The sequence below is a fragment of the Cyclopterus lumpus genome, chromosome 23 (genome assembly GCF_009769545.1).
Source record: "Cyclopterus lumpus isolate fCycLum1 chromosome 23, fCycLum1.pri, whole genome shotgun sequence".
In the NCBI taxonomy this organism is placed as follows: Eukaryota; Metazoa; Chordata; class Actinopteri; order Perciformes; family Cyclopteridae; genus Cyclopterus; species Cyclopterus lumpus.
The window spans coordinates 1,622,112-1,649,966 of record NC_046988.1 but is presented as its reverse complement, the minus strand read 5'-3'; the positions used below and the strand labels follow the sequence as shown (position 1 = coordinate 1,649,966).

The window sequence follows — 27,855 nt, the reverse complement described above, 5'->3', positions numbered from 1 at the left end:
AAGTAAAGCACAATTTTTCACACAATTCATTTCACGCAAATAGAAACTCTAAATCAACCAGGAGCGGAATGTAAAGGATGTCCCTGTTGAACTCATACCGGGTGTGTCCTGGACACTGGACCCTTGGTCCTGACATTAAAGGAGTGTGGTCTCGATGCCTGACGCCAGAGGACCACCATGACACTCAGGTACTGATGATGCCGGAAATGTTACTTTCCCACATTGATGTTTTTTAACCCATCTAATGTACATGTGCAATGCATTTTAGTCTAATGTGTTATTCTGAAAACATTTCAACCATCACATCTGTTGGGTTACGGTTGGCTTTGCGCATGCGTCCTGGCTCACCACCAAGATCAACCGAAAAGAAGAGGATGGCGGAGGATGGGAGGGATGAGTCGCTGGCCACTGACGACGAGTCGGACCACACAGCTGCAGACGGGAGCACCAGCCTGAACAACACGGTAAAACAGGAGCCTCCCCTCCCCGTTTTATTCAAACTGTTTATGCCATATTAGCGGAAATAGACACAGTTTAAAGCTCGGGGCAGAGCTAGCTCAAATGCTACATACAAGCTAACTGGACGTAAGAATACGTGGGCACAATTCAAGTCACATTAGCTAGCTAAGTGTCTTCGTCACAATGGACTCTGGGGTCATGTAGGACTCAGCCAGTCTGCTAACGTTAGCTTTCTTATTAATACATAGCGGTTCATAGTCCATATGGACAGTTGTTAGCTAACAATACAAAACTACAGACTAGCTAGTGTGAACAACGGCTCCAGTGTCCCCCAGAGAGCTGTCTCTGAGGTTTCTCCCGATGCTGTGTGGTGTGACGGCTCAGATGCTGGAGGAGGGCTCCACGCTCCTGCGCAGAATGGAGATCTGCGTTGCTGAAGCTGAGAAGAGGAATGGCAAAAACACCGTGAACATGCAGGAGACGTTCACTGTGTACCTCGTCGAAACACGGTGAGAATACCGGTGAGAGCTTGTTACAGCTCTGTGGTGCATGAAGGTGGTCACAAACACAACTTTAACCCCCCACGTGACTTCCTCTATAAAGGCCGATGGATGCAGTTGCCGAAGGTCGCAACCAGGCCCCGGACTCCCTGTGGAGGAGATACAGTGAATTTGAGCTGCTGCGGAACTACTTGTTAGTTACCTATCCATACATCGTGGTGCCCCCTCTGCCTGAGAAGAGGGTGAGTTCAGTGTGCCTCTGCTCTCCAAACCACTGTTTGGTGACACTCGGAGGATTGTGGCCTTCAAGAAATGTTTAATATAATGTGGCAGGACAATAATAAGCTGGATGAGAAATCCCCAATGGCTTCTGGCAAATGTCTGGTATATCCAGGCCCCCAAAACCAACCATGATGGAGCTGAATTTCTTGTTTGTTTCTCCTTTTTTGTTTTTAAACAAGCTACCATAGAGTTATTAAATGGGATAGAAAGCCGCTGCCAACTAGGGTTGGAAATTAAAACATATTTCAGAGACTTGTTAGTTTTAAGTTACAGGAAACTTGATTAAAATACCATGACTAATAAAGTTCAATAGGAAATGTATTTACACAATTCGAGAAGTTGAATTGCAACCAGTCTCTCTGTTCTCTTGCCTGCAGGCAGAGTTTGTGTGGCACAAGCTGTCGGCAGACAATATGGACCCAGACTTTGTGGAGCGTCGCCGGGTGGGACTGGAGAACTTCCTGCTTCGCGTGGCATCACACCCAGTCCTCTCTAATGACAAAATCCTTCACCACTTCCTCATTGAGGTACATGCTGCAGCTCTGCCTCAGTCAAGCAAGGCAAAATATCAATACATATCCAAATAGTAAAAAAACAGATGTTAAAATATGAAAATCAATATTCGATTGTGAAAAAGAAGCAGCACTGTCTTGTTTGCCTCACGTACTCTTAATGCACTACAAGAAGAGAGTCACACAACGTCACTTTCACTAGTTGAAAATGAAATGTAATGTTAGGTCCAGCTGAACGAGGAATGATTCAACAACAGCAATGAGGGCCAGAGTGACACCGTGTCTTAGCAGCAAGTGTTATACTACGTCATGTCAACAAACCATCAGCTGTGAGCTCCAGATCAAACTGCAGATGTAACTCTTTAAAAGATGGGTGAGCTGTACTTGTTATCTTCTGACGCTTGTACCTTTTAAACAGAAAACACTTATTTTATATTGTGATATTTACTAGCAATTACATACAATTTAGCCAAGAGCAAGAAGGATCTCCCTGCAGCCAGCTGCTACCCTATTTAGGTTTGTATTGTGAAATGAGATTGGGTCTCCTCATTTCACAATAAAAAAGGTCTGCGAGAGAGATTTGACAGAACTAAACCTTGACGGATGTCCGGATGTCTGACAAAAGTTCAAAACGGCTCTACGCAGTGCTGTGTCACTCAAGGCCAGTAGGACACGGTGTCATGAATGTGCAAAAATATTTTTAAGAATGAATATCCAAATGTCGTTTTTGGCCAGTCAAGTGATAATCAACACGGATCAGTGGCTCGTTGAATAACTTTTTTCACCGCTGTGTGTGGCAGGAACACGGCTGGAAGGAAGTGGTGTATGAGACAGGATTTCAGGCAAAGGTAGTCTGTGGAATATCTATCTCTCTCTCCATACAAAGATGTTCTGTGGTGACAGATCTTGACCATTTCCTGTTCCTCCTATTCAGGCAGATTCCAGGCTTAGAGCTCTCAGTGCCACCTTCAGGGTGAGAAATCCAGATAAGTAAGTTTAAGTTTCTGACACAAGAAGCGCTCAACTGGATTGAAAATGTTGAAAAGTTTCATGTCCAAATAATTCATCCCTTGGTTTTGAGAGTTGGAGCTGTGTGTTTGCCTCAGCTGACTTAATAATTAGGACATAATAGGATTTTAACTCAACTGTTTTCTGGAAGAATTATCTTTTTATGGGCCATGATAACAGATTTTTCTTTACAGTTCCCGAAAGGTACTCCACCCAGTGTAGATCCATTTAGGGCAGCAACTAACAAATATTACCATTATCAATTGTTATTATTTTCTTGATTTAATGAATTCATCATCTGGTCTATTAAACATCAGAAAACAGTGAAAAATACCAAGCGCAAGCAAGAGCACAAGATAACATAATGGAAGGTCAGGGCATATCTGTTGCTTCTCCATGGCATGAATGGATATTGAATTAAGCACCTTTTAAATTGTTAACCAAACACTATTTATGCTGGTGCACAGGACAGGAGGGAGGCTGTGGATGTAGACAGAGAGAGGCCGTGGATGTAGACAGAGAGAGGCTGTGGATGTAGACAGAGAGAGAGGCCGTGGATGTAGACAGAGAGAGGCTGTGGATGTAGACAGAGAGAGGCCGTGGATGTAGACAGAGAGAGAGGCTGTGGATGTAGACAGAGAGAGAGGCTGTGGATGTAGACAGAGAGAGGCCGTGGATGTAGACAGAGAGAGGCTGTGGATGTAGACAGAGAGAGAGGCCATAGATGTAGACAGAGAGAGGCTGTGGATGTAGACAGAGAGAGAGGCCGTGGATGTAGACAGAGAGAGGCTGTGGATGTAGACAGAGAGAGGCCGTGGATGTAGACAGAGAGAGAGGCTGTGGATGTAGACAGAGAGAGGCCGTGGATGTAGACAGAGAGAGGCTGTGGATGTAGACAGAGAGAGGCCGTGGATGTAGACAGAGAGAGGCCGTGGATGTAGACAGAAAGAGAGGCCATAGATGTAGACAGAGAGAGGCTGTGGATGTAGACAGAGAGAGGCCGTGGATGTAGACAGAGAGAGGCTGTGGATGTAGACAGAGAGAGAGGCTGTGGATGTAGACAGAGAGAGGCCGTGGATGTAGACAGAGAGAGGCTGTGGATGTAGACAGAGAGAGAGGCCGTGGATGTAGACAGAGAGAGGCTGTGGATGTAGACAGAGAGAGGCCGTGGATGTAGACAGAGAGAGGCCGTGGATGTAGACAGAGAGGCCGTGGATGTAGACAGAGAGAGGCCGTGGATGTAGACAGAGAGAGAGGCCATGGATGTAAACAGAGAGAGAGGCTGTGGATGTAAACAGAGAGAGAGGCTGTGGATGTAGACAGAGAGAGGCTGTGGATGTAAACAGAGAGAGGCCGTGGATGTAAACAGAGGCTGTGGATGTAGACAGAGAGAGAGGCTGTGGATGTAGACAGAGAGAGAGGCTGTGGATGTAAACAGAGAGAGGCCGTGGATGTAAACAGAGAGAGGCCGTGGATGTAAACAGAGAGAGAGGCTGTGGATGTAAACAGAGAGAGGCCGTGGATGTAAACAGAGAGAGGCTGTGGATGTAAACAGAGAGAGGCTGTGGATGTAGACAGAGAGAGGCCGTGGATGTAAACAGGGAGAGAGGCCGTGGATGTAGACAGAGAGAGGCCGTGGATGTAAACAGAGAGAGGCCGTGGATGTAAACAGAGAGAGAGGCTGTGGATGTAAACAGAGAGAGGCCGTGGATGTAAACAGAGAGAGGCTGTGGATGTAGACAGAGAGAGGCCGTGGATGTAAACAGGGAGAGAGGCCGTGGATGTAGACAGAGAGAGGCCGTGGATGTAAACAGAGAGAGGCCGTGGATGTAAACAGAGAGAGAGGCTGTGGATGTAAACAGAGAGAGGCCGTGGATGTAAACAGAGAGAGGCCGTGGATGTAAACAGAGAGAGGCCGTGGATGTAAACAGAGAGAGGCTGTGGATGTAGACAGAGAGAGAGGCCGTGGATGTAGACAGAGAGAGAGGCTGTGGATGTAGACAGAGAGAGAGGCCGTGGATGTAAACAGAGAGAGGCCGTGGATGTAGACAGAGAGAGGCCGTGGATGTAAACAGAGAGAGGCCGTGGATGTAGACAGAGAGAGGCCGTGGATGTAAACAGAGAGAGGCCGTGGATGTAAACAGAGAGAGGCCGTGGATGTAAACAGAGAGAGGCCGTGGATGTAAACAGAGAGAGGCTGTGGATGTAAACAGAGAGAGAGGCTGTGGATGTAAACAGAGAGAGGCCGTGGATGTAGACAGAGAGAGGCTGTGGATGTAAACAGAGAGAGGCCGTGGATGTAAACAGAGAGAGGCCGTGGATGTAAACAGAGAGAGGCCGTGGATGTAAACAGAGAGAGGCCGTGGATGTAAACAGAGAGAGGACGTAGATGTAAACAGAGAGAGAGGCTGTGGATGTAAACAGAGAGAGGCCGTGGATGTAGACAGAGAGAGAGGCTGTGGATGTAAACAGAGAGAGAGGCTGTGGATGTAAACAGAGAGAGGCTGTGGATGTAAACAGAGAGAGGCCGTGGATGTAGACAGAGAGAGGCCGTGGATGTAGACAGAGAGAGAGGCTGTGGATGTAAACAGAGAGAGAGGCTGTGGATGTAGACAGAGAGAGAGGCTGTGGATGTAAACAGAGAGAGGCTGTGGATGTAAACAGAGAGAGGCCGTGGATGTAAACAGAGAGAGGCCGTGGATGTAAACAGAGAGAGAGGCCGTGGATGTAAACAGAGAGAGAGGCTGTGGATGTAAACAGAGAGAGGCTGTGGATGTAAACAGAGAGAGGTACAGAAAATCTGAAATTCCCTATTTGTTTGGGTTGTGAGTTCATATATTGAACATCATTCTCCAGAATTGTTGCTTTTTTAATTGATTGATTGATCATAAAACTAATAAATATATATCTTCAGAAAAAAATAAGTAAACTTAAAGGATGAATAAATACATATACATTTTAATTAGCTAAGTAGAAAGAAGATAAGGGAATCGTAATCACCGTCTTCGGCACATTTTCTCTTTCTCAGGCGCTTCATGGAGATGAAGCACTACAGCGATGAGCTGCAGTCCCACACATCTCAGCTGCTCCGAGCACGAGCAGTAAGTCTCTATCTCTCTTTTCTCTCATTTTTTTTATTTTGTATTATTATTATTATTATTATTTATTTATTATTTATTTCCTCACACATGCAGACTAAACTCATGCTTAAATCTAAATGCCCTGTGGCACTGTCACCTCACAGCAACTCACACAAGTCCTTCTGTGTGGAGTTTGCACGTTCTCCTCGTGGCAGCGTGGGTTCCCTCCGGGTTCTCCAGCTTCCTCCCACAGCCCAAAGACATGCAGCTCAGGTTAATTGGACTCTAAATGTCCCGTAGGTGTGAATGGGAGCGTGAATGGTTGTCTGTCTCTATATGAGATAAACTGGACACCAGTCCAGGGTGAACCTGCCTTCACCTAATGACAGCTGGGATCGGCTCCAGCACCCAGTGACCCTGAATAGGATAAGCGGTTCAGACAATTGGAAAGAAACATTCAGGTCTCGTTGCATTCTTGGATTTCTGCTAAAATCAGCAAAAATTACTATCAGATAAGGCTTCTTTTGCTTATTTACGCATAACATTTAAGCAAACTTTTAATACAAAAATAATTGTCTCTATACAAGTAACCAACTGGGGGAGGTCCATGGTCATTAGTGTATTTTTTATAAACGCAAACACTGCACCCAAAGAGCACTATTTTTGTAGTTTTGGCTTTCTTGATTCGTTATTGTTATGAGTTTGTACTCATGGTTTAATGCACTTATTGTAAGTCGCTTTGGATAAAAGCATCAGCTAAATGACATGTAATGTTTATTTTTTATTTTATTTAACCTTTATTTAGCCAGACGAAACAGATTAAGAACAAATTCTTATTTTCAACTGTGGCCTGACAAGAGGCGAAAACCTCTTGAGGGAAAGGAGAGGAAAATAAATAAATAACAGAGTTAAAAAGTGCCACGGAGTGGAGAAAGCAACATGCTAACAGCCTGAGAAACAGCGAGATGAGATGTGCAGCAGCTGACACAGGTAGGGCGGAGATAAACCAAGGAGAGTTTTATAGATTAACAAGAACCAGTGAATGTTTCGACGCGTACACAAAGATGGCCAGTTTAGTGATGAATATAGAGTGCAGTGGTGTGTTCTGAAGGGAGCATTTGTTACAAACCGGATTGCAGAGTTGTAGAGAACGTCGAGCTTTTGTAGCGAACCCTTGCATGCTGATCTGTAGACGCCATCCCCATAATCAAACATGTGAAGGATGGTCATTTGTACCAGTGTTTTTTTAGCAGAGGCGGTGAAAGCAGAGCGCATTCTGTAGAGGAACCCAATTTTTGATTTGATTGTATGTAATGTAATGTAATGTAATGTAAAAGAGCAAACACCCGCTGAGCTCCTCAGGCTGTAAATCTGAATTGAATTAGTTGAACTTGCTCTCATGTATTTCCTGTGTCTCTCCTAGAGGGTGGCAGACCGTCTCTACGGTGTTTACAAGGTCCACGGGAACTATGGAAGAGTCTTCAGGTTTGACAACAAGAAAAAAAAAGACCAACAAAGGAGCTGAATTGCTGTATAGAACATATATCTATAACAAAAGGAACACAGCACACTGTCTTCACTTTATTATATATATATATTTCATATTAACAAGGTTTCAGTACAGAGAGCGTCATCGGCTTATTTTTACCAGACTAAAGAAGAGAATACCTGGAATAGGTTGGTTGACCCGTGTGGACCCAGTTCACACTAGAAACGGACATCACTCAATCAATCAAATCAGTCAAGTATCATATCACATCATGACACCATAGGCCAAACATATGAACTCATTATTAGCTCATCACCCAAATGCTTTGGAGACAAAGTCTATAGAATGAATATCCTGAATGCTTCATGTTGCTTTAACACACACCTCTACATAGTAGGCTGACAGCTACCTTAAAGGGCTTTATAATCTCCACAGCAGACAGCACCCTCTACCTGTAGACCACACGTTGGATACAACAGTTAACTGACAGGACACAAAGTATGTCACTTGATGAGAAAGAAAGAGATTTGGTGCAACCTCTGAAAGATGTTATTCACGACAAATGAATTCCACTGCATATTTGAACGAAACAAAGAGACAATATTGTCTCAAATGCAGCCGTGCATGTGACAGATTTTCCTCCTCCGTGTGTTCCCTGCAGTGAGTGGAGCGCCATGGAGAAAGAGATGGGAGATGGACTGCAGAGTGCCGGTCATCACATGGATGCGTGAGTATCTGACACGCCATCCTATCGGCCTCTGTTGTCAAAGTTCTGTGCATATATGCTTTTTTTGGATTGTACACATGCTGCAGGATGGTGAAAGCCGCTGCCAGCTGTGTCGCTTGTTAATGCAGACGTTGTTTATTTGTCACTCACGTGTAGATATGCAGCCTCAATAGATGACATCTTAGAAGAGGAGGAACATTACGCAGACCAACTGAAAGAATATCTCTTCTATGCCGAAGCTCTGCGGTAAGACCCACACAGGCCCGTGACATGGTGGCTCCATGAACAGTGTAATGTCACCAGTTGCAGCCTGAGACACGACGCTCACACCAAACTCCTTAAGAACCAAAATCGCCAACACGCATGAAAACGAAGGCCTCTAGCTTCATGGAAGTAAACTGGTCATTCAATACTGGTTTATGTTCTCCCACTTGCGCCAGTCCACACTGGGTGTGGTGATCCTCGTGTGGGTGGAGAGAATTGAAAAATGTCTCTGTAATATGAGACATCAAATGAGAGATGTCCCGATCAAGTCTTTTTTGGCCTTGGTCCAAGTCCTCTCATGTCGTGTAACCGCTGATACCAGTCCACTCCGATACCTACATGAAGTTAAAGGTTCTCGATACAATATTCAGAGCTTTAATATAGCATAAAACAACTATTACTCCACTATATCTATAGAGGAGGCATAATGAAATAATATCTTCAGCTATTAAATGTGACACATTTTTCACGAGCTCCAAATTGTGACGATCCTGGTTCAAAACTACGCACCGTTTATTAGACCCGATATGAGATAAATGAAATATGACGTGAGGTCTCACTCTGTTGGAGTGCTCAGAACTACAAAAACCCTCCACAGTCCGCCCACGGATGTACAGTGGTGATACAGACTGGAGGGTCCTGTCCTCACAAAACACATTTGGCTGAGTAGACAAACTAGTTTATTGTGGCCTGATATCAAGTTCTCACAGAAGCTACAAAGGACCAGCTTCTACCTGAATGCCTTGTATAGGGCTGTCTGCTAATAATAATGAGAGCTAAGCCAATCGGTGCCTTTCGCCATCCTCACTGTCTAAACTGAGTCTGTCTCACCAGTGCGCTCATTGAATTTTTCACAACACACTCGTTCTTACTCAACGTCCAGCAGAATGCTTGCACTGTAGATTCCAACTATGGTGGATTCAGGATCAGAATTTATTCAGCTTTATTCTAGCTTTTGATTTCATTCATATATGCCTAGATCTGCTGAAACATCACAATTTGCGAATAAGTACATTTTACACTTTGTAAAACGTCTTGAGTATTCTCTGAATGTTGCAATGCTTTTCAAATCTGTGTTCCTTTACTATGTCAAAGGTGTGTGTTGTGAGCACAAGAGCAGCTCGACATTATAGAGTACGCTTTGCTTTGGCAGGGCGGTGTGCAGGAAACACGAGCTGACCCAGTTTGAGTTTGAGATGGCCTCCCAGGAACTCGTTTCCAAGAAGCAGCAACACGAGGAGCTATCTACCGGGGTACACCATACTCATGAGATGCATGTACTCCTTTACTCTGTCATGCCAAACCGAGGTAAGACAACCAGACCAATGTGGTTTCTGTGTTCACGTCTTCCTTAGATTGTGCGGACGTTCTCCTTCAAAGGCATGACCAACAAGCTTTTTGGCCAAGAGGCCCCTGAGCAGAGGGAGGCCAGGCTGAAGCTGCTGGAGGATCTGATTGCAGAGGGGGAAGAGGACGTCCAGGAGAAGACTGTTGAGTGTGGGTGAGTCATGGACACTGCTTAAAGGGGTGGATCTGGTGTTTACAGGTGGGGTGGTATAATGCACCTACAGTCAGTGTGTTACTACGGTACATGGAGTTTGGAGAAGCACGAGAGCAAAGCAATCTTCTGCTGTTGATGTATTTTGGACACCTTAAAGAATCTGTCAGAGGCATTTTTGTTTTTTGGACCTCCCACCACTAGGGGGCGTAGGGCCGCTGTCAATTCGGACAGAGGCCAATATAATCAGGAGGAGCAGGAGGGCCAGGTGTTGCTAGACTGGGAGGAGCACACCGTTTCTGACTGTGAGAACGGGTGATGTGGTAACTTATGATAGCGAATGTTTTTATTTCTGTTATTTTTTGGTTAGGACAAATGGGTTTTGACAGAGAACGTATCTTTTGGTTTGTGTTAAAAAGTGTCAGTTAAAGTGTCATATTTGGAATATTCTCACCGCTTTACCTTGCTCGTTATATCTCACTCTTCAAAACAACAAGACTCCATTGACAAAAACTGTTATTATTTTTTACCGAACAGAACACAGAAGTAGCTGAACTACTGTGAAGTTCTTTACTCACTGGGGATTTGACAATTGAACACAAAACATGCAAAAACACAATTTATAGTTGTGTTCTGTGTAAAAGCACTCATGACAAAAACAACAATAACATTATTGGTGCGATTACTTCGCAGGTCAATATATTGGTTTGAGTTTTCACACATTGCTTTGCTCCCGTGCTGGATGGGCTGTCTGTTTCTCCAAACTACACACTGACTTTGAGTGGATGGAAGACTAGAAAAGCACAAGTCTATTTACCATTCCTAATCACTCTTCTAAACGTGTGTGTGTGTGTGTGTGTGTGTTCCTGCAGAGAGCACGTTGAAAGGGCGTGGGTGGACATGCATCGCTTCAAGGAGCAGAAGGACAAAGATCTGCGAGAAGCGCTCATCAACTATGCCGTCATGCAAATCAGCATGTGCAAAAAGGTACAGCGCAGCAGCTATCTGAAGGCCACCGGACAACGCGAGCTCTCATGTTCATGATCAAGTGTTTCTGCTCTCTTCCTGCAGGGAATACAAATGTGGAGCAATGCCAAAGAATGTTTCCTCAAGATGTAAAATTGAAGCCATATCCCGAGGATTTCCCCCCTCAGTGATGCTCAGTTGTGAATGCTGGGAAATGATGCCAATGTCTGCTGGTTGAGGTTTGAAAACCACAGTAAAGTAACAACATTGCATATAAAGATATTGTAGTTTCAAGTACCCCAAAGAAAGTACGGATTTACATTCACTGTTAAAGGGACAGTTGACCCCAAAATTAAAAATACATTTATGTTCCTCTTACCTGTAGTGCTATTTATCAATTGAGATAGTTTTGGTGTGAGTGGCTGAGGGAAGGCAGAGATGTATTCAGTGCCATCTAGTTCTATTATACTGAAGAGAAGGCAGGCCGATGTCTCCAACATTCAACTGCAACTCACACCAAAGAAATGTCGATTGATAAATAGAACGACAGGTGGAAGGAACATCGTTTGGTTTGGGAATGAACCTTTAATCTTGTGTGGAGTGAAACAGCTCAGGGAGGTGGTGGATCACACAAAGCACATGACTAGGACACTGGAGACCAGCAATATTTAGACCATTTTCTCTCTCCAACAATTCTACATGTTAAAGTCAAGTAACAAGTCTTGGGATTAGTAAAGTCACTTTGACAGACGTGAGACATTTTAGGAGCTTGAACCCTTCAAGGAACTAAGAGTCTGCAGTCATTTTGACCATTGTATTTTTTATATTCTGTTTCTTCTCGGTCTCCCAACTTTATTGATATGCAGTTCAAAGTAGCTCGAGTGCCCAGAGTGTACTGAGACTCCAAAATATCAAACATGTTTGAACTCATGAAGTCGGCCCTCTTCAGGAGGTTCAAGACTGGATCACCAACATCACCTGATAATGTGGGGAACATTGAGTTCTATCAGGTGATGCAGCGCCATCCCCACAATGTCAAGGGACAAGATGCCTCTTCTTTTGTTCTCCTTCTACCCCTTTGACAATGTTCATGCAGTCTTGACTAATAATGCTGGTGAATCCATTGTTTCTTGGTGAGCTCTTTGTGACACCAGTAAACATAAATACTCTCATCAGGTTCAGTGAAGTGCAGCATGGCCTGCTGTCAGTCACAAGGAAGTCTCCATGTGGGTCCATCCTGTCTAATGAAATGCCTGCAGTCTATTGGACTTCATGTTTACTGGTGATGGACCAGAACTAAAATGCAGCAATGAATTGAATGTATGAGCAGAGCCACACGTGTGAAAGTGACTTACGCTGCCTCAATATTCATGTCAAGGCACCCAGGAGGGGATATTGCGGTGAATGCAAATTAAATTATGATTTTTTAAAAAAAAAACATCTAAGTTGCATCACATTTCCTCCACCTCCCCCTGCCGTGAGCTGCTCGCTGACCGATCTATCAGAGTTAGGAGGCTACGAGACGTCAGTTCCCTGTGGACTTAACCCTGGGGTCCAGTAAGCTGCACATAAGAGTCAAGATCCTCAGTCTGAGATTTAATTCACTTCACTTTCATGTGTTGCCCCGTCTAACATGCTCCGCCTGTTTCTAGAACATTTGATTTCCTGTTTGAGGCTCGCTAGCAATAAGCTTTGTGTGTGCATTCATGAAGATGTCATAACTCCATTTGTTCATTCCCTTTTATGTTTCATATTTGAATACTCATTGGATGTGTTGCTCTATTTATTTGAATAAAAATGTTTCTCACCACACAACTGTATGTGTACATAGTTTTCCTTGTGTACTTAGACTGCACAACATTGACAAAGAAATATACATTTATTTTGTATAATCCATAAAGTCTGATACATGGCATTTTAATGTTGATAATACAGAAAGAAGACATCATTTGACACGCACACATTAACGTGCATCAAAACCTTGAGACATATTGATGTTTATTTATTAATGATTGAAGAATAAAAGCAACAGTTTAATCACAAGGTAAAGTGTTTACAGAGTATATGTTTCACACAAACTGAACTACTTGTACTCGCTGCACAACAACAACAACAACAACATCGAACGTCTGCATGCACCCAATGTTCAGGGCTCAGTGATCTGTCATAAAAACATACTGCTCAAGTGCTACAACATGGAGTAGAAGTAGAAAGTAAAAGTCTCCCACAATGCACTGCTGCCGTAGCTGTCAACCCCCCTTTCCGGGTTTCCACAGTCCACCTCCACGTGCGTGATATCCGACTGGAGTGATGTCAACAAACTCTCTGATTACGAATGGAGACGAGGACGAGGAGTTGGACGTGTTTGTGGCCCTGCACGCCGGGGCCCTGCAGTCCTCCGGGATCCCCCCGATCTACTGGAGGAGCCTCCATCACAAAATCACCAACGAGGTGTGTCTCTTGCTAACCGACAGCCGGATAACACTGCTGGGACGACATGGTCCTGCCGTTTAATACTCCGCAGTCCAACAACACGCCACATAACTCTACCACGACAAATGATATGGATCTGAAATAAGAGCCACTTTAGCTTAAGCTGCGACTCCACACCCGGCTAATGCACCACGAGCTCCCACCCGCTTGGAATTCATGTTCCTGGGTTCCACTCGGCATGAATCGTAGCCACTCATCGGCATGTTGTTGAATTCACTTTCTTCTTCTTCTTCTCCTCTTTTCCTCTTTTTAGTTGCTTCACGCGCCCTCGTCGTGTGTGTGTGTGTATGTGTGTGTGTGTGTGTGCGTGTGTGTGTGTGTGTGTGTGTGCGTGTGTGTTTGTGTGCGTGTGTGTGTGTGTGTGTGTTTTGTAACGTTACTACTTCAACAATGGGATGGAAAGAAACTGAAATGGGAAACAAGTGCTGCTTGCCGTGTTTGATGTGTGCCGACTTGAAGAGTGGAACTAACTATGTAACATAGTGTAACTGTGTAACATAGTGTTACATAGTGTAACTGTGTTACATAGTGTAACTGTTACATAGTGTAACTGTGTTACATAGTGTAACATAGTGTAACTGTGTAACATAGTGTTACATAGTGTAACTGTGTTACATAGTGTAACATAGTGTAACTGTGTTACATAGTGTTACATAGTGTAACTGTGTAACATAGTGTAACTGTGTTACATAGTGTTACATAGTGTTACATAGTGTTACATAGTGTAACTGTGTTACATAGTGTTACATAGTGTAACTGTGTAACATAGTGTTACATAGTGTAACTGTGTAACATAGTGTTACATAGTGTAACTGTGTAACATAGTGTTACATAGTGTAACTGTGTAACATAGTGTAACTGTGTTACATAGTGTTACATAGTGTAACTGTGTAACATAGTGTAACTGTGTAACATAGTGTTACATAGTGTAACTGTGTTACATAGTGTAACTGTGTAACATAGTGTTACATAGTGTAACTGTGTAACATAGTGTAACTGTGTTGCATAGTGTAACATAGTGTAATTGTGTAACATAGTGTTACATAGTGTAACTGTGTTACATAGTGTAACTGTGTAACATAGTGTTACATAGTGTAACTGTGTAACATAGTGTAACTGTGTTACATAGTGTTACATAGTGTAACTGTGTTACATAGTGTAACTGTGTTGCATAGTGTAACATAGTGTAATTGTGTAACATAGTGTTACATAGTGTAACTGTGTTACATAGTGTAACTGTGTAACATAGTGTTACATAGTGTAACTGTGTAACATAGTGTAACTGTGTAACATAGTGTTACATAGTGTAACTGTGTTACATAGTGTAACTGTGTTACATAGTGTTACATAGTGTAACTGTGTTACATAGTGTAACTGTGTAACATAGTGTTACATAGTGTAACTGTGTAACATAGTGTAACTGTGTTACATAGTGTTACATAGTGTAACTGTGTAACATAGTGTAACTGTGTTACATAGTGTTACATAGTGTAACTGTGTAACATAGTGTAACTGTGTTACATAGTGTTACATAGTGTTACATAGTGTAACTGTTACATAGTGTAACAGTGTTGCATAGTGTTACATAGTGTAACTGTGTTACATAGTGTAACAGTGTTGCATAGTGTAACATAGTGTAATTGTGTAACATAGTGTTACATAGTGTAACTGTGTAACATAGTGTAACTGTGTTACATAGTGTTACATAGTGTTACATAGTGTAACTGTTACATAGTGTAACAGTGTTGCATAGTGTTACATAGTGTAACTGTGTTACATAGTGTAACAGTGTTGCATAGTGTAACATAGTGTAATTGTGTAACATAGTGTTACATAGTGTAACTGTGTAACATAGTGTAACTGTGTAACATAGTGTTACATAGTGTAACTGTGTAACATAGTGTAACTGTGTAACATAGTGTTACATAGTGTAACATAGTGTAACTGTGTTACATAGTGTAACAGTGTTGCATAGTGTTACATAGTGTAACTGTTACATAGTGTAACTGTGTTAAATAGTGTTACATAGTGTAACTGTGTAACATAGTGGTGTTACTGTTGCACTATGTAACACTATGTTACAGTGTTACACTATTTAACACAGTGTATGCACCTTTCTGGTGAGTGCTGAAGAGGAGAAGATATCTCACTTTAAAATGGACACATTCTCTCATGGAGTCTGGTGGTGACATCATCAAATGGTCTCATTGCCCTAGATTTACGATGCTGGGGAAGTTTTCGGAATCATGCATTTCCAAGAAGAAGACGACGACGACTCGCAGGAAGGTGAAGGGAATAACGAGAGGAAGAGTCCTGCACCAGAGATCCGCTGTAAAGTGCTTGTGACCCGGGAGAGTGGGCTGCAAGCCTCTGAGCCAACCAGGTGAGGGCGCCATCGGCCAGGAAATCCCCCTTGACCGAAGGATTTTGCTGTATTTTATTGAATCAATAATACAAAAAACACAAAATAAATAATCATGAGGAGTATAGTTATTTTAAAATATTATTTCATAATTCAACCAAGCAATCAATTTTATTTAAAATGAAGAACCACCATGCAGCATTGTCCAAATACACTTTCCGATGACATTGAACAAGGCACAAAACAAGCACATGCAATCATAAACAATAAAAGTAAAACATCCATAATAAAAGCATCGGTTTTAAAGTGATATTCAAAAGGAGATGGACCAGTTAGAGGCTGTAATATGTCCTACCCTACACATCCGGGGAAGCCTGTTATAAAGATTACATTTCATTTATCCAAAGGGACTTACACCGTAGACACTGCTACAGGGAGCAATCCGGGGTTAAGTGTTGTTGCGTTGTCGTCAAACACAAAACACTTATTCTGAGCTAACCCTTCGTTTACTGGTCTGTCATTTAGGTCTGCGATTGGATCTGTCCCATTAATACAAATAATATGCCTAATAGCATCTATTTCAGTCCAGTATTCAAAAGTTGAACGTTATTAGTCTCTTCTTCTAAGTTGGTTTGCTTTGTCGAGGAAACAAAAGGTTGTCTTCTTATACACACTCTATAAAACCGACTCTGTTCATTTAGATCTGGATTCTTATACCTCTATGTATTAAACCTTTCGGGTAGTCTGATGTCTTAGGAACGGCTCTAGTTATTTTGTTTCCGGGCGTGGTTAATTCTCCCCCTTCACGCAGAGCATCTCAGTCTCAGCCCTGGGTAGAAGCCTATATAGGGCGCGGCTCTCTAATTGTAAACCACCATATTGGAGCTCTCTCTTTAGTAACACCTCCTACTCTGGAACCTTGGAATAAACCTTTTTTCAGATACTTAGATTATGTTGTCTGTAAATGGTTTTCCCGCAGGTACTTACCCTTTTTAAGTCAGGCTGGATGTTGTCCATCAGTGTCTTGCTCAAGGACACAACAACGGCAACCCGCAGATCCTCTGGTACAAAAATTCTCTTCGGAACAGAGCGATGGCCGTGCGTTCGTCAACTACGTAGCCTACTGATGTAGCCTGATGTCTGGAGGATTGTGATTGGCTGAAAGGTCATAATGTGACATGAAATAAAAAAACGGTGGAAAATACAATCAACATTGGGCAAAAAAGCCCATTTCATTTGGCCGTTTACCATCTTTTGACACCTGACCCGCTACGGTTTGTTGTTGATAATTTCAATATAAAATGCACCTATTTGAGTTTTTACAATGCTGTCGACCTGAACTTCTATCCATCTTCCTTGTGCGCCCACCGCAGTGTGTACCTGGTGGATCACGCCTGGACGTACCGCGTGGACCATGCCCGTCAGCAGCTGGAGAACACCCCCGGCCTGCTGCCCAGAATGGCCGCCCTCGTGGGGGTGGACTTCCACGGCGAGGCCCCCGACCCGGATACGGTGGAGATGGTGATGGAGCGCATGTGGAAGCACAACCAGACTTATAAACTCTCCCAGGGGGTACGTCAGAAAAACATGATCCACCGTCTCATTCTAGCTTCCCATGCTTCCTTCTGCCACGGTGTGTCCCTGCATGACATTTATTTACAGCAGTAACTGTCAGTCTACAAATACACTGCTTTTACAAGCCAGGATAAGGATGGCAGTAAAAGGCAAAAATCGCTCTGAGAGCCGGTGAAAACAACACTGCTGTCTACAGTGTAGCCGGCGAGAAACTCTGTGTGTCAGCAGGTAGAGGGCTGAATAAAAGCCTCTAAAAATATAACCTTAAAAGCCCTTAACATTTGTCCCCCGCGCTATAACCCTTTTTAAGTTTAACGTTTTAATTTATGTCCAGAGTTAATTCTTTGATCAAAGCATTAACCTCCGCAGACCAACTTCACGCTCTGAACATTCTTCAATCATGATCAAACGTGGGGCTATTGCTCCTTCTTGGTGAATCTTTAACTTATGGTGTAATTACCCACGCTTAATCTTCCTCATTTTCCTTTACAAGCTTTCCCCCTCAGGCATTTTCCATCTTCTATTCTTAGAAAGTCCCGACCTTATGACCCCAGTATCTATAATATATTACTGTTCCAACAGTTCCTTACTGCTCTTCATTGTCTGAGCATCTCAGCAGGATGTCTCTCTAACCACATCCTGTTTCCACTTCTCGGGTCGTCCACCAGACATTTCCATCGGATAGCCTCCGCTAAGAGAAACCTTTACGGGTAAACAAATGCTAATAAAGGACCAACAGCAACACGAGTAATTGTTTGTTGGCTTTAATTTCACATGGAGTTCACCAATGTTGTGGATGAATTATTCTCTTCCTTCCAAATTGATTCTTATTACAAACTTGAGGCTGTATAAACTCAGTGGCTATTTCCTATCTGAGTGTGAGTCACCACATGAACTCACTCCTGGACTCCCCGCAGACTACGAGAGGTTGGATTATTGTTCAGTTCACAGAGATTTTATTTGCAGAATACAAATAAAAATAAAACTGCTGAGCTGGGTCCCCGGTTCATCAAGATAAAACGACAAAGTATAAAACAACGTACATATGTCGTTTACATGTGATTCAGATGAGGGCCGTGGTCCTTCCCACAGCCCCCCCTCTCCCTCCCATCACTCATGTTCATCATGGAGAAGAGGCCCAGCTGGGTCTTCTCAAGGACAGAGTTATTTCCCCCCCACCACCCCACCCCCCCCCTTACGGCACCATCGTGGCTTGTTGACGGCTTATCCTTTTGGTCTATCGGTCATTTAGGGATAGTCCTGGGAATGACCCTGCTCGCCCCCCACCCTTCCTATCTCTCCCTCCCTTGTGTGGAAGGGAGCCATGTTCGCGGCTCGTACCCGTCACTCTTCAACATGTCAGGGCATTATGTTTATTCATAGAAATGTTCTTTTTTAAGGACAGATGTCTAACTGCGATGCTTAATAACTTCAGTGTTCATTCTAGTGTGAGATATTAGATAAAACATACTTCAGTATAAAAGATTTAGATATGTATAACACCTCACCTAGATAAACATTTTCTTTCCACACCACAGTTTCACAATGATACAACAAGTTTAGTTTATTATAGTATATTATTATAGTTAGTCATGTCACGAGTTGATTCGTTGAACTGAAAAGAGAGGCAGGTTTTTGGGTGGGGTGTGTCTCATTTCAGTTGTCTACCACGTCACTACAAAACATTTACTTCATTCAAACGCTGACGACATATATATATATATATATATATATATATATATATATAAATGGTACCGCATGAACAAATGTGACGCCTCAGACCCACAAGCAAAAGACTAAATATTTTAATTTTACAGAGATGGAAGTGGAAAAGCCACCTTTGCAGAGGTAAAATCCCCGTTGGTCTCCCTGTTCTCCTCCCCCTCACTGTTCTCGCCCTGCTGTGTTTGACCGTGACAGTCTCCTGAGGATAAAGTACCGGTGTGGTACATCGTGGATGAGTTCGGCTCCCGGCTGCAGCACTCCGACCAGCCCAGCTGCAGCATGGCTCCCTTCTTCTACGTCCAGGGCGGGCTGGCCTACTCTGTGCTCTGGCCCCTGCAGGACCTGCAGGAGGGAGGTGAGAGGAGACATGCACACACACACACACACACACACACGCACACATACACACGCACACACACACACACACACACACACACATACACACACACACACGCACACACACACACGCACGCACACACGCACGCACACACACACACACACATACACACACACACACGCACACACACACACGCACACACACACACACACACACACACACGGGAGACGTGATCACATATATTTGCCTAGTACATGTGCACATACACGTGTCCTTTTTTTCTTCCACAGAAGTACAAGAGCAGCTAGCAACAACACAGCTGGACAGATAAAAGTAAAGGACAGACAAGGCAGAATAGTTGTTTACATAACTATTATATAAATATGTATAAAACTGGAATGACCATTAATAGGCTAAAAACAAATGTGTTGGTAGTGGTGTTGATCTGGAAAACTGACGCATTGTTGATTTATTTTTAGTAACAAAGCAAACAAATCCAATTTAACATTTGTGATGGTTTACGCAGACTTCAAACATTATGACCACAGGGCGGCGGTGAAAACAATAGTCTGAAACCTTGAAGACCAGCTGCTAAAACAAAACCAGGAAACCTACTGGCCCAGAGGCATCAATGACCAATCTCTAAAAGTGGTATTTGACCCCCTTTTTCTTTTTCGCTGATCCGATAGGTTGCACCCCTGGGTGTTGGTGCTTTTATAAGTCATCAACAACAACAACACAGAATCAGAATCAGAAACTTTTATTAGCAAGTAGGTTTATACCAGGGGTCGGCAACCCGCGGCTCCGGAGGCGCATGCGGCTCTTTCATCCCTCTGATGCGGCTCCCTGTGGCTTTTGAAAATAATTAATGAGTATTTAATTAAAATGTATTTTATTTTAGTTTGTTCGTTTTTAAAATGTAATTCTAAATTTGAAGATTAAGGTGATCTTGTAACATCTAAATAAAACGTGTTAAAAAATGTTATGTCGCTGTTACGCTGTTACTATGCGTCACAACCGCCAATGTGCGACACCCGCCAGCGCGCGATTTCTTGAACTTTTCGAATCCCAGGTAGGACAACTATGGAGAATTCTAAGAAGAGAACAGTGTCTGAAGAAAACAGAACGTTCAATGGTACGTGGACAGATTCATTTGCTTTCACTGCTGACGAGACTGGTTTACCAGTATGCTTAATATGTAATGAGAAACTAGGAAACAACAAAAAGTCAAATGTCGCAAGACATTTCCAGAATAAACACGCAGCCTTTGCTCAAAAATATCCGGATGGAGATGAGAGAAAAAAAGCCGTTTCGGAACTGATGCGGAAGGTTGATCTGAGTAAAAATCACTTCAAGAAGTGGATGAAGTCTGCCAATTCAAGTACATATGCAAGTTTTGTAGCCGCTCAGGAAATAGTCAGGCACGGGAAGCCGTTCACAGATGGAGAATATATAAAAGAATCTTTCATTAAGATTTCAGAACATCTATTCACGGACTTTAAAAACAAGAGTGAAATTGTGCAGAAAATCAAGGATATGCCCCTCTCTGCAAAGAGTTGACAGCTGACTGCACGCGCCAGTAAAAGGATGACGGCACACAGAGAGAGGACGGCATTTTTGGTTTGCTGACGGTGGATAATTTAAGTTCAGCGTTTTTTTTTCATAAATACAAGAAGGACTCAAATAGACATTGAGTATTTTACTTGAAAGTAACCTTCAACCCAACGTCAACGTCTTTTTTTCGGAGCTCAAAATGTTTTGTTGCATGCAGAAATGTAATTTTGTTTTCTCTGCAGTCGTTCATTGATTTCATAAATGCAACACATTATAGTTTGTTTATACATAGCATAACGGCAAAATAAACGTTATATGCAGTGTTATTTCATTTTAAATGTCAAAAGGGTTTTGTGGCTCCCAGTGTTTTCTTTACTGTGGGAAACGGGTCCAAATGGCTCTTTGAGTGGTAAAGGTTGCCGACCCCTGGTTTATACCTACAAGGAACTTAGTGTGGTGGGTGGTGCAACATAGGACGTCAGACATAACAAACAACAACAAGCAACAACAGTAGACAACAAATAAACAATCAACAAAGTGCAGACGAGACAGAATAAAATGTAAAATATACAGTGTATGATAAAGTGCAAATTAAGTAAATACGGATTTTAAAGGATGAGCTTTTTAAATCATTTTTTTATTCCAAAGACAAACTTTCCCTTTGTTAAAGCTGTGAGCCCGGTGCAGCCTGGGGAGAAGACTTCTGTTCCTTGGTGTGGTCTTATCTCATGTGTTCTCTTCTGTTCAGATTTGGCCTTTTCTGTTCTCCCACACCTGAGAACCTTTTTGTTACATTCATGTAACAGAAGGGTTATATAAGTGGTACCATACAACCACAGGTGGTCACTCATATGATAGATACCACAACCACATGTTCCCAACCAATGTCCTGCTGTTGTAACGTTTGTGCAACTGTAGGAAATGTGGCCTTCAGCCCAGCCCCACCACGCCTTCCTACCTGTGTTCAGCTCTGGCTCCACCAGCGAACTCCTTAAACCGACCCTACTGTCTCCTGGTCTGCACTCGGGTCCAGCCTAGGACCAACCCTAACAGAGTACTCAGAGACTTTCACACTCAGCAAAAATGTTATTATTTCCACAGATGAAGTGACACGAGACTATACGTTTGGAGAGACGGACCCCCTTTTGAGGCGATGCCGTCTGTTACCATGGATACCTGACCATCTAGAAGGGGTCAGCAGTGTCACGACTGAGCCCCCGGACTCGTACTACGAGGTAAGGAGGACTATCACTGAGGTTATGGAAACACAAACATATTTTGTCCTGGTTCAGACCGTTGTGATACTGTTTGGATGCAGAAAGCAACCCGAACACACCTGTATTGATAGTGAACAGATTAGCGGTCCACAAACAAGAGCTGGTCTTCAGTGGTTCTGGGACTCCTTTTGGTCAAATAAGGAGACATTTGGTGCTTAATCATCACTTGGTTTTTCCTCGAATGGACAGGCTGTATTTATTAATTCACTTTTATTGGTCCAAAAACAAGTTAGCAGTAACTTTTAAACACACACACATATACACACACACACACACACACACACACACACAGTGTAGCCGTAATCAATCCTGTTTGAGCGTAGTAATAATACTTTGGACACATGAATCATATGAGTCCTGTAGGAATTCCTTCCCCCCGACAGGCATCACTGTCCCCTTTGTCTGCTTCTCCAGGCCATTGCGTTGGAGAACAAGGAGCTGCTTCCAGTGGACATCCAACCCTTCTCTGTGCCCGAGGACAAAATCCTCAAGTAAGTGGCTCATCCCAGCAAATTATGTTTGTCATCAATCAAAAAGGGAAGACCACTTAGTGGATCCCATCCTGTTCAAACACAGTATAAAGATCAAGCTACACTCATATTAATATCAGCCATGCAGACGTCTCTCTATGCTTATGACCCTCATGCCAAATACATATGTATTTATTTACAAAGAACGGTGCTAATAGCCACACGCAGTTCAAGTGGAATCATTAGCATTTGAACAGCACCGGCAGACTGGTATTCTAAATCCCAAATACAGTTTCTCTCCGTCATGTATGAAGGCCTCTCAGGATGCTGGCTGTAGTGCAGTTAATGACCACCAGGCGGTGTCAATAAACTAGACAGATAGTGCGGTGTCCGTCAAACACAAAACACTTATTCTGAGCTAACCCTTCGTTTACTGGTCTGTCATTTAGGTCTGCGATTGGATCTGTCCCATTAATACAAATAATATGCCTAATAGCATCTATTTCAGTCCAGTATTCAAAAGTTGAACGTTATTAGTCTCTTCTTCTAAGTTGGTTTGCTTTGTCGAGGAAACAAAAGGTTGTCTTCTTATACACACTCTATAAAACCGACTCTGTTCATTTAGATCTGGATTCTTATACCTCTATGTATTAAACCTTTCGGGTAGTCTGATGTCTTAGGAACGGCTCTAGTTATTTTGTTTCCGGGCGTGGTTAATTCTCCCCCTTCACGCAGAGCATCTCAGTCTCAGCCCTGGGTAGAAGCCTATATAGGGCGCGGCTCTCTAATTGTAAACCACCATATTGGAGCTCTCTCTTTAGTAACACCTCCTACTCTGGAACCTTGGAATAAACCTTTTTTCAGATACTTAGATTATGTTGTCTGTAAATGGTTTTCCCGCAGGTACTTACCCTTTTTAAGTCAGGCTGGATGTTGTCCATCAGGCATCTGGAGGAGGCCGCAAAAACACGGAGTGTAACCTGGTTAATTTAGTTTTTACCCCAGTCTCACAATGGGAGTGGGTATTTTATTTGCAAAAGAGTTTTTCTCTCCTTTTCAGGAAGTTACAAAAATTGATCTCAGCCAAAAAAGCGAAACAGAGCAACAACGAAAAATAAAGAATAAAAATAAAAGTGTGAAAAGGTGTGAAGATCGCTTAGATCGTTTTCTCTCTTGAACAGGGTCATTTATAGGGGAAATGCTCTCTGACACAGGCCCCAGAAGCCTTTGCGCTTTATCAGATGACACAGATGTGCTATCTGGGACAAAGATCAGAAAGTAGGCCAACATATACATATGCCATATACATATGCCCGTATAAGTACATGTCACAAACTCAGCATTCAGTAAGATAAGATAAGATAATCCTTTATTAGTCCCTCAGTGAGTATTCTCGGTTCCTGAGACAGGAAGCGACTTCTGTGTGTGTGATAGCAATCATGTATTAACGTGTTTTAGCAATGTATGTCCAGAGTTTAATGGTTTAAGTTGACATACTGGTGAAAGTACCACGCACACGTTCACACACTTCACGACACAATGGCTTCTCACGTTTAGTGACAAATGTTTTATTTTCTATAGTGTAGTAAATCAGAAAAAGTTGGCGCAACAGCACAATAAGTACAGAGCCAGTTCCGCCCTCCAGATGTGCAAAATGTGCATGAAGTGTGAATCGCTCGCGTTGCATTTACATGTGCATTATTATTTTGCAACCAGAGACACAGTTGCGTCACTCACACATGAACCATCCTGTTTGTTAGTCAACAACAGGATGTTTTCACCTTGTTGTGTGGTAACATTAGCTGGTTGGCCCTGTTTGAACAGGAAGGATTATATAATGCTTGAGTGACTGTCTTATGCAGGTTATATGTTTTAGTGGGTATACTTCTATACTTTCGTACTTTTCTACTATTATATTGTTCCCAAACAACACTGCTCTTTAAAATATGACTGCAGCCTGAATAACATTGTCTTATTGCCATTTCTTTTCTCTTATCTTGCATTTTTGGTATAGAGGTCGTCCAAAACATAAATTTACCTTATGGAACACCTTATGTGTTGTCATTTCTATGTTTCCCACTCCTCTCCACTGCTCTGTGCTCTGCTGTTTAGGGTTTACTCCGACATGTCACAAGTAAGAAACAACCTGACTCACCTACGGTTCCAGCTGACGGAGGAGGAGGAGGAGGCTGATATTGTTTGGATCTATACTCACATCAAAGACTACAGGTCAGCAACACACACACACACACACACACACACACACACACACACACACACACACACACACACACTGTAATGCAAGTTAACTCAACTTGAAGATTTCCTTTGATTCAACTGAGCAATGAAAGTTCATTTAACTACAATTTTCTAGTTGTATCAACAATATGATTTAAGTGGTCGGAGTTGAGTGAACTTGTTGTTTAAACTTGATCCACGAGTTCAAACAAAGATTGTTTTTATATTCTCAGTTCAAGAAAAGTGTCCTTAGCTAGTTTCATATAAACGTTAAGTTGACTGATAATTGAAAGTTTGCTTGCTTTATAAAAAGGAAATAACCAATAATATTTTAAGTGTCTTTGAGTATTATGAAAAGCGCTATATAAATTAAATGCATTATTATTATTATTATTATTAATAATTCTTACTTCTGTTCAAAAGATCTAACATTTATTTTGAGAAAATATACACCGACTGAAACAACACACCCACATAGATGTGTTTAACACATTGTTCCCACATACAAGTGGAGGCAATCTGACCGACACTGACAGTAGTTGTGGTTCATAAAATCTCTATATGAACAAGAACATTGTAAACACCCCAAAAATGGAGACACGTGACTTAATGGCATACTTTAAAAAAGAGGGATGATAGAATGAGAGAGTATCCTACAGTGATGAACATCCAGAGTTTGTTTATGATGCTCCATTAACTGACTGATCCCAGTGGTCTTATGGTTGTTTCAAGAGCCCGCCCCCAACATGAAATGCAATATGATATATGGGAAAGGGTCATGGCATGCATAAAACTCTTGGCAGCATCCAGAGAGAGACCTTTTCTCATATGTTTAGAATGATCCAAATTGTACTTTATAGTTTTAAGATCAACTTTAATAACAAAATGATTTGAAGGATATAACAAATACACAAATGGTCCTTCTGTGTCCCGTAGCAACCCGACAGACCACAGTTGTAGTTCACTGCGCCGAGAGAACGGCTGTTTTCTGGAACTCCCCCGAGTAGTCATTCCGAGAAATGCATGACCTTCGGCACACTACATGACCTTCGGCACACTACATGACCTTCGGCACACTACATGACCTTCGGCACACTACATGACCTTCGGCACACTACATGACTTTACAGCATGTTGATCACTTTACAGCATTTATAGCTGCAAAGTAAGAAATGCACGGAGGTCACGTGAAGCTCGTGACCAGACCCCACATGAGCTAACTGCGTGAACTTCATGACCTCTGCATGTCCTCATGGAGGAATTCTCACTCTAACATCCATCAATGCTGCAAAGTCACACTGCCACAGACGTTGCTCTGTGAAACCAGACAAAACAAAGTGTGTGTGTGTGTGTGTGTGTGTGTGTGTGTGTGTGTGTGTGTGTGTGTGTGTGTGTGTGTGTGTGTGTGTGTGTGTGTGTGTGTGTGTGTGTGTGTGTGTGTGTGTGTGTGTGTGTGTGTGTGTGTGTGTGTGTGTGTGTGTGTGTGTGTGTGTGTGTGTGTGTGTGTGTGTGTGTGTGTGTGTGTGTGTGTGTGTGTGTGTGTGTGTGTGTGTGTGTGTGTGTGTGTGTGTGTGTGTGTGTGTGTGTGTGTGTGTGTGTGTGTGTGTGTGTGTGTGTATAGTGACCAAAGCTTGAATGTGGGATTAAGAAAATACTCTAATTGACGGCGAAAAGCCCCACCCTTGTAAAAGAGACAACAGTTGTTGTTTTTAGATACATTCGTCATGACTTCTTCTCTGACAGGAAGCTGAGCGAGGAACGACCCCATGTGATGCTTAACCAGTTTCCCTGCGAGAGCATCGTCACCGTGAAGGACTGCATGGCCGCCGTGGCCCGCAGAGCGGGAGGCGGCTCCCGGCCCGAGTGGTTACCAGAGACCTTCAACCTCCAGTCAGAGCTGCCGCAGTTCGTCAAGCGCTATCAACAGAGGCAACAAAGGTGGGAATGTCCTATTTTTATATATCCTAACAAAATCAAGAGCGTGTTGCCGATGGAGACGGTCCGATCAGCACAAAGCAGATGAAAGATGAGTCGGTGTGTGTTCCAGGGGAGAGGATAACCACTGGATCTGTAAGCCCTGGAACTTGGCACGTGGCCTGGACACACACATCACCAACAACCTGGACTACATAATCAGACAGAGAGAGAGTACACCAAAGGTACACACACACACAACGTGAAACCAGCTCAGCTAACACCATGTACACATTAATCTGACTATGAAAGCATTTTGAATGCATCACCGTTTACATTGGAACCATGAATCACCCAGTAGGTTGCTTGTTGTGGACATTTATCTGGAAGCACACATAAATGAAACAAAACATTTGATGAGTTTGAAGCAATGATTAAGAAATTCTGAATCACTAGATTCTGAAGGGCTCATTCACTATTCATGTTCCTGAGGTCCGCCCCGCATAACAATCAGTGAGAGATTCATCCTCTTCTGTGCAATAATATAGATAGGGAGAATACAACCCTATGTCCATGCTACATTGGTGGAGGCTCTACCTCAAAAGTGATAGTTAAGGAGTCTTTTCCATATATTTTCATATTTTATGTATTTTACACATGTCTTTCATGTTAGAATTTGTATTTTTCATATGCCCTTGTGGTGGAATTATTTGTAACTCCTATCACAGGCTTTGGATGAGATGCTTAAAATAATGAGATCCAAGGAACAACCTTTAAGCTTCTGAGTATTTATTCTTGCAAGAAGGAAGGAGTCTGCAGGACGATGAGCGTTCAGCAGAGGAGCACAAACTCCCACTAAAGGGCTCCGTTCTACTCCTCCTTCAGACGGGTCAGGTGCACACGGACATGCACAGGCAGTGAGGGCGTAAGAGGTGACTTCATTGGATTCTGACAATTAGGGAGTTAGAGGGCTGTCTTAGGGAGGGTACGAATTTATGAATTGAAGGTTCTAGCTGACAGATGAGAGCTAAGGAAGCAGAAAGGGGCGGGGTTACACACAAATATGTAGGGAGGATGCCCATAACTCATGAGTGTGCTGAGGAGTTTCACAACATAGGGGCCGCA

General features: G+C 42.9%; 2 protein-coding genes across 3 annotated transcripts in view; both read left to right on the top strand.

The window, feature by feature from the left end:
* The first annotated feature begins 329 nt into the window (after positions 1–329).
* Positions 330–12,600, top strand: LOC117726255 (sorting nexin-4-like). Its single transcript, XM_034526430.1, has 14 exons — positions 330–464; positions 844–968; positions 1,063–1,201; positions 1,619–1,768; positions 2,554–2,601; positions 2,688–2,743; positions 5,790–5,862; positions 7,265–7,326; positions 7,992–8,057; positions 8,214–8,303; positions 9,475–9,574; positions 9,677–9,822; positions 10,692–10,806; positions 10,891–12,600. The coding sequence occupies exons 1-14, from the start codon at positions 333–335 to the stop codon at positions 10,936–10,938; spliced, it is 1,350 nt and encodes a 449-aa protein (XP_034382321.1). The 5' UTR covers positions 330–332; the 3' UTR covers positions 10,939–12,600.
* A 348-nt stretch (positions 12,601–12,948) lies between these two features.
* The window catches only part of ttll12 (tubulin tyrosine ligase-like family, member 12), a 55,095-nt gene continuing 40,188 nt past the window's right edge, over positions 12,949–27,855 (top strand). Inside the window, exons 1-9 of one of the 2 annotated variants that reach the window (XM_034525743.1) lie at positions 12,949–13,236; positions 15,495–15,661; positions 17,014–17,212; positions 19,136–19,295; positions 21,933–22,066; positions 22,523–22,599; positions 24,691–24,807; positions 26,560–26,754; positions 26,864–26,975. In XM_034525743.1, coding sequence (XP_034381634.1) covers positions 13,096–13,236; positions 15,495–15,661; positions 17,014–17,212; positions 19,136–19,295; positions 21,933–22,066; positions 22,523–22,599; positions 24,691–24,807; positions 26,560–26,754; positions 26,864–26,975 — 1,302 coding nt within the window. In that variant the 5' untranslated portion in view covers positions 12,949–13,095. The remainder of the gene's footprint in view (positions 13,237–15,494; positions 15,662–17,013; positions 17,213–19,135; positions 19,296–21,932; positions 22,067–22,522; positions 22,600–24,690; positions 24,808–26,559; positions 26,755–26,863; positions 26,976–27,855) is intronic. The other variant, XR_004608948.1, reaches the window with a different exon arrangement.